Source organism: Barbus barbus (assembly GCF_936440315.1).
Source record: "Barbus barbus genome assembly, chromosome: 16".
In the NCBI taxonomy this organism is placed as follows: domain Eukaryota; kingdom Metazoa; phylum Chordata; class Actinopteri; order Cypriniformes; family Cyprinidae; genus Barbus; species Barbus barbus.
In genome coordinates, this window is record NC_136744.1 from 17174769 (window position 1) to 17182153 (window position 7385).

At 35.8% G+C, this 7385-nt stretch overlaps 1 protein-coding gene across 1 annotated transcript in view; it reads left to right on the forward strand.

The window, feature by feature from the left end:
• The window catches only part of LOC306882545 (E3 ubiquitin-protein ligase FANCL-like), a gene marked incomplete at its 3' end in the record, with an annotated part of 30289 nt that extends 22933 nt beyond the window's left edge, over window positions 1–7356 (forward strand). Inside the window, exons 10-14 of the mRNA XM_079437252.1 lie at window positions 3148–3193; window positions 3530–3611; window positions 6839–6955; window positions 7087–7158; window positions 7321–7356. Of these exons, the coding sequence (XP_079293378.1) occupies window positions 3148–3193; window positions 3530–3611; window positions 6839–6955; window positions 7087–7158; window positions 7321–7356 (353 nt within the window). The remainder of the gene's footprint in view (window positions 1–3147; window positions 3194–3529; window positions 3612–6838; window positions 6956–7086; window positions 7159–7320) is intronic.
• Window positions 7357–7385: the final 29 nt, after the last annotated feature.

Here is a 7385-nt window from a genome sequence, read left to right on the forward strand (position 1 = left end):
AGAGAATTGAGATTAGAGGTAAGAAATGACGCGGCTGTGCATTGTCTGTCAGTGCTCTGCGATCAGGTGAGGAACGCTGAATGAGAGATGAGGTAGAGTTAATTGAAACTGCTCGGCTACATTAGGAGGGTGAGCGCCGTTCTTGCCTTCATATACAACACTCCCTCAGGCTTGTTTTTGCCATGCAGATTGATTGATATGATTTATGTTGATGGCGTTTTAAGTCCCCCAGTGCTTTGCAAACATTATGAAGTCCAGTGTGGATCGCTATTACAAAAAACAGAAGTCTGTATGTTTTAATAATGAATATTTGAAGATGTGACAGAACAGATAACAGTGCACTGTGTTAACTAGGGTCATCATACCAATATTACCAATAAATAAAATACCAATAAAAAGTTAGATGACATATAGTTTAATTATTAAAAAAGTGTTAATATTTAAATGAATAGGGATTCATATGGATATATTTTTAAACAATATACACTACCTTTCAAAATGTTTTTTTTTTTAAAGAAATTAATACTTTTATTCAGCAAGAACACATTAAATTAATCAAACGTGACAGTAAAGACATTTATAGAGTTACAAAAGATTTCAATTTCAAATAAATGCTGTTCTTTTGAACTTTCTATTCAAATAATCCTGAAAAAAAAAAAAAAAAATGTATCAGACTGTTGTCAACATCAGTGGTAATAAGAAATGTTTCTTATGGACCAAATCAGCATTAGAATGATTTCTGAAGGATCATGTGGTATTGAAGACTACTGAAAATTCAGCTTTGCCATTACAGGAATAAATTACATTTAAAATATATATTTAAAAAATCAAGTTTTTTAAATTGTAATATTATTTGAAAGTATTACCGTTTGTGCTGTATTTTTGATCAAGTAAATGCAGTCTTTGTGAGCTTAAAGGGTTAGTTCACCCCAAAATGAAAATTATGTAATTAATTACTCTCCCTCGTGTCGTTCCAAACCCTTAAGACCTTTGTTCATCTTCAGAACACAAATTAAGATATTTTTGATGAAATCAGAGAGTTATCTGACCCTCCATAGACAGCAACGCAACTGAAATGTTCCCAGGACCAGAAACGTAGTAAATACATCGGTAAAACAGTCCATGTGACATCAGTGGCTCAACTTCAGGTATGCGACGCTACGAGAATACTTTTTTTTTGCACAAAGACAACAAAAATAACAATTTACTCAACCATTCTAGGCCTACTCCCCAATTTACTCAACCATTCTACTCCCTACACGAGTTACGTCGTCCGCCATTTTAGAGAGTATCACAATGCATACGCACGCTTTCGCCTAAGCATAAACAAGACTTATTACACAGCTTTCGTTCATGCGCGTGCTTTCCCCCCGAACGTAAACAACGCTGATTACGTCAAATACGTTCTTTGGTACTCTCCATAATAGGGTTGTAACGGTATGAGATTTTCACAGTATGATAATCATCTCAGAAAATATCACGGTTTCACGGTATATATTAAACAATAATTCTTATCAGTAACAATGACTCTTAAAAGAATAAGAACAAGTTATTTGAGTGAACAAATCCTTTATTGCAACAAACTTGAAATCATTTTAATGAAAGTAAGCCTCCCTTCTGAGGAAAAAAAACAAAAACAAAAAAACAATTACAAAATGTTAATGTTAATGTTTTAAAATGTTATCAAATGAAAATTTAACAACACTTATTTTTGGCAAAGTGCTGCACAACAGAGGTATTCTAAGTTAAAACATGGATATTCCTTAAAAATAATGTTTAAATAAATTAATTATTATAAAGAATATAATTTTTTGTTGTCATAACTTTTAGGTACATTGTACAATGCTAATTTATTTTTGTCAGGACTTCAAGTTAAATTGAACTTTTATTTTGACGGGTTGTAGCAGACCTTTGAGTTTAGTGTATTTGACAATGGTTTTTCTCAAATAAAACTGGTTTTCTCTCAGAGCAGCTCTGCTGATGTTCATGTTTATGTAGACGCTGAAAACACCATTAGTGTCATGCATGCATACTTCAGTATGTAGTAGATAAAACGGCACCACTCATATCTGGGGTGGTGATGGCGCAGTGGATAAGACACATGCCTTTGGTGTGAGAGACCCGGGTTCGAATCCACTGTGAGACACCAATGTGTCCCTGAGCAAGACACTTAACCCCCTAGTTGCTCCAGAGGCGTGCGACCTCTGACATATATAGCAATTGTAAGTCGCTTTGGATAAAAGCGTCAGCTAAATGAATAAATGTAAATGTATCTACTTTTGATTTATCCATCCGTCAGATTGTGCGTTTTAAGTGACAACCTCGTTAACGTTATACTGTAAATCCCATGTTCACGACTGCACCGGGATTCCCTCTGCATCACGGAAATTATACAGCCTTATAACTTGTTATAAATGTGATATACCTTTATCTGTTGGATGTATTGTGTTGGATATTTTGCACCCACTTTGCGTCCACATTTTTTGCAAATTGGATTCGTCCTCAAGAACAACCCCATGTTCGTGTTTTTTTTTTTTTAATATCCAAACTATTACTATACTGCAAATTTAAACTTTTTTCGGTGGTGTATGGAGATTAGATACAATCTCTGTCTCTGTCATTTCAGCAGAGTGAATAAGCCGAAATAAATTGCATATGCGCGAGTGAGATAATTTTTTTTATTAATTTTTTTCATGATTTTTTTTTTAAAACCGTAGATATGCAGATGATAACCGTGTACGTTCAAACCTCGATAGACCGTCATACCGGTATATCGTTACAACCCTACTCCATAATGGTGGAAGACGTAACTACGTTTCTGGACCTGGGAACATTTCAGTTGCGTTGCTGTCTATGGAGGGTCAGATAGCTCTCCGATTTCATCAAAAAATATCTTAATTTGTGTTCCGGAGGTCTTACGGGTTTGGAACGACATGAGGGCGAGTAATTAATGACATAATTTTCATGTTGGGGTGAACTAACCCTTTAAGAGACTTCTTTCAAAAGCATTAAAAAATCTTACCAAAAATGTTAAACATTTTTATTTGTATTTTTTGCTGGTATCGAATTAATACTGAAGCATCTGTACTCTAGACATTTATCACTGCAATTCTATTAATAATTTTAACTCTTGCTTGTGTCTTTCAGTTCTTACTCCTTTAAAGAATAAGTTGAATGCTAATATGCATTTATGGTAAGCAAATAGTTATACATTTCTGTTTGATTCCGATTACTTTTTTCGAAGGAGTTTGAACATGATTAACGAGGAATCAAAGTGAATGTTGAATATAATGCAAATTTTCCATTTCATATGCATGCCGCACATATCGTTCAGTGGATATCTGTATTACAGTGTAAAATGAATCAGAAACCACAAGGTGAGAATGTCTTGGCCAAGAGTGTTGATTCTCACAGTGATATCCTGGATGTTTTGGGCAGTAATCACTGAGCTGTATTCATTATACCATCATGACTTGACTGTATGCGTTTAATTAGTGTATGAAGGTCTGATTTCCTTCTCTCCTCATAGGAACCCTGACTGCAGTGTCCTACAGAATATGAAGGATGTGTTGGAGATAGAATTTCCATCGCCTACCACCCACGAAAAATCTGTATGTTGCATATTTTCGTCTCATACACTGCCACTTACAATTAGTTCCACAACACCATCACATTTGAAGCTTGCGGTGTTTTTTTTTTTTTTTCACCTCCTTTTCTCTTTATGTTTTTATCATCGGGAGAGGTGGGTACGGATTTCCTTTAATTGGGTTGTTTACAGATAAGATCATTACAATAACAAAGGTGGCAGAATCTTCAGTACTATCAAGAGCTGTTTAATCATACCTCCGCCATTTATCTTTTTTCCTTGTGTGCATTTTTTATGCATTCTCTCTTTCAGCTCGCGGGTTGAAAGGGCGCAGTGTTTATTCACAGTCTGTACCGCAGATTAATGCTTGACCATCATTAAAATTCTGAAGCGAGAAAAGTTTACTTGACCAGATGTTGAAATTTTTATCGTCCATCCTTTTAATGGATTGCTCAGAAAAAGGCCTCTAATTATCTGAACAGCGATATGCAAACACAGACAGTGGAGGAGAAGAGAGCAGAAGCATGGGAATGGGGGGGGTGTAAAGATTCTTCAGCCTGGCTGAGGCGTCTTGCAAAGCAGGAGGATTGTGTGAAGAGGGGGTCAAGCATATATAGGGTTGATGAGGCCACCTGAGTCTCCTCACCTTGTGGGAACAAATATGAGCCGCCGCGCACCAGCAGGGAGAGTGAATTTCAAATGCAGACTTTCAGATCAGACTCAGGGATACAATATATGAAAGAGATGCTTTTCATTTATTTGTGTGTGTATATATATATATATATATAGACAGAGAGAGAGAGAGAGAGGGGGAGAGAGAGAGAGATTGAGAGTTAATTTGCAAAAACCGATAACTCCATTTATTTATATATTTTTTTCAGAAATCACATTTTTTGATTGCGCATTCCAAGTAAAATCAATCAAACTGTAGTTGGGTTGTTTTGATTTAGTAAATCAAAACAACCCAATTTACTAAATTACTTTGATTTACTAAATTAAAGTTCATTTAAAGTATTTTTTTTTTATTAATTTCTTGTACTTATTAGAAATGGTGTCTTTGTACCCCTCTAAATCGAATAATGACCCATATCTTGAAGTCGCTGCAGTAAAATGATTTCATATGAGGTATGCATATAGAATGGGACGTCCTATATAAGAACTGACCATTCATTTCTTGTTCTTATTAGAAATGGGGTCTTTATAGTCCTCAAATTGTAATAATGTCCCATATCTCAAAAATGCTGCAGTAAAATGGTTTCATATGAGGTGTGCATATAGTATGGGACGTCCCGTCCCATATAAGAACTGACCATTAAGTGAAGTGAAGTGTGAAGTGAAGTGACATTCAGCCAAGTATGGTGACCCATACTCGGAATTCGTGCTCTGCATTTAACCCATCCAACGTGCACACACACAGCAGTGAACACACACACACCGTGAACATACACCCGGAGCAGTGGGCAGCCATTTTATGCTGCAGCGCCCGGGGAGCAGTTGGGGGTTCGGTGCCTTGCTCAAGGGCACCTCAGTCGTGGTATTGAGGGTGGAGAGAGCGCTGGACATTCACTCCCCCCACCTACAATTCCTGCCGGCCCGAGACTCGAACCCGCAACCTTTTGATTACAAGTCCGACTCTCTGACCATTAGGCCACGACTTCCCCATTAATTTATTGTACTTATTAGAAATGGTGTCTTTGTACCCCTTTAAATTGAATAATGTCCCATATCTTGAAGTCGCTGCAGTAAATTGGTTTCATATGAGGTGTGCATATAGTATGGGACGTCCTATATAAGAACTGACCATTCATTTCTTGTACTTATTAGAAAAGAGGTCTTTATAGCTCTCTAAAGTGCATTATTGTCCCATATCTCAAAAATTCTACAGTAAAATGGTTTCATATGAGGCGTGCATATAGTGTAAGACGTCCTGTTTAAGAACTGACCATTCATTTCATCTACTTATTAGAAACGGGGTCGTAATACCCCTCTAAATCGATTAATGTCCCATATCTTCTTTTCTACGAAGCTTGCAATGAAATGCAGGTAGAAGAATATAGTAGGCCTAATACAGATGCTAAGACAGCAATAAATAACACGAATATTAAGCAGATGTACATAAAACAAACAGAAAAAATAACGAAAAATGTCATTACATCTCAATTCTGGGCGTCTAGAATGAAAAGCGCTTTGAATGCGCGTTTCCTCTGTGTTGGTCCTGCTGGCTTGACCATGTTTTTCTGAACTGCGGCTGGCTTGACCGTGGTTTGAAAGTGGACAATACAGGCTTTTTTGACAAATGTGTTTAGGGTTCAGATCGCGCTATATGTGGAGAATAATGCGCGGCAATCAGCTCATTTTATTTTAAAGTGGCGTTTATCGGTTTTTGCAAATGAACTCTTCATATATATATTCTGTTATTATGAACTCATCATTAACTCACAGTGATTACAAACCTGTACGACTTTCTGAATTATTTCAGTGGAACACAACTGGAGAAATTTTGTTTTCATGTATAGTACTGGTCACTATTTTCCAATCATGCAATGAATGGAGACTGGATTAAAAAAAAATAAAAAAAAAGGTCCATACTGTACATCCTATAAAGTATTTTAAAGTTTAGTGTGAAGTACAAATCAAAATCATTGTTTACTGAAAATCAGTGCATTCATGAGAAAAGTAGCAATGATTTGTTTTTGTTTTTCATCCAGTACACAAAACCAGTCTGAATGATTAATTCACAAATTCATGAGTTCAACTCACTCAGTTAGTTGCCAAAGCAAGCTTTTCTAATTTTAATTTCCCACCTTATATTTATATTTGATTTCAGCTGTATTTAAATGACAGAAAACAACTTTAATATTTTTAGTTTTAGTTAACATCAACACTGCTTACTGGAAAGGAAGAAAAAACCTGACCGCTTCTCACACAAAGCTATCAAGCTTCTGAAGACTTGGAATATATTGTATGAGTGGACCACTTTTTTGATGCTGCTTTTATACACATCTTTTTTTGAGGATTAAAAACGTCTATCCCCATTTGTTGTAATGGAATACAGCATAGGAAAATCTGGTAGATATGTCAAAATTTGTCCTTTTATGCTCCAAGGAAAAATAGAAAATTCTACAGGTTTGAAACAACACAAAGGTGAGTACAAAATGACAGAAATGTAACTGCTGGATACACTAAGATAAGTTGTTCCTTTACTGACAGCTTGTACACTTGAAAGTTTATCTAATTTTGTTGTGTACTCAGAGTTTCAGTGTTGAATGTGGCATCTGCTACTCTTATCGACTTGAGTTAGCCATTCCAGATCAGGTCTGCAATGACCCACGCTGTGGTCAGCCTTTCCATCAAGTGTGTCTTTATGAGGTAAGAGCTTGAAGTAATCAGAAACAGTATTTTAAACAACAGAACAATCATAGATTACTATGCCAAGACCAATATGCAATTTTCTAAAGTTTTTAATGTGATAGTGTTTTTCATCCTATTTGTCTTCACAGTGGTTGAGAGGTCTGTCCACCAGTCGCCAAAGCTTCAATATTGTGTTTGGAGAATGTCCTTACTACAGCAAGGTAATATTCAACTTGATCAAAAAAACACATAAAATGCACAATTAAAAAAAAAAAATCACTTTATTTAAATCCACAAATACATATGTTAAAACTTATAGCTCATATCTAGTGCAAAAAATGACTGAAAAATAATTTATGCTAATTTGTATTTTTTTTTCCCAGCCCATCACTGTGAAAATAGTCACAGGAAACGCTTAACAACAGTCTGTTCATTCAGAACAGTGGTC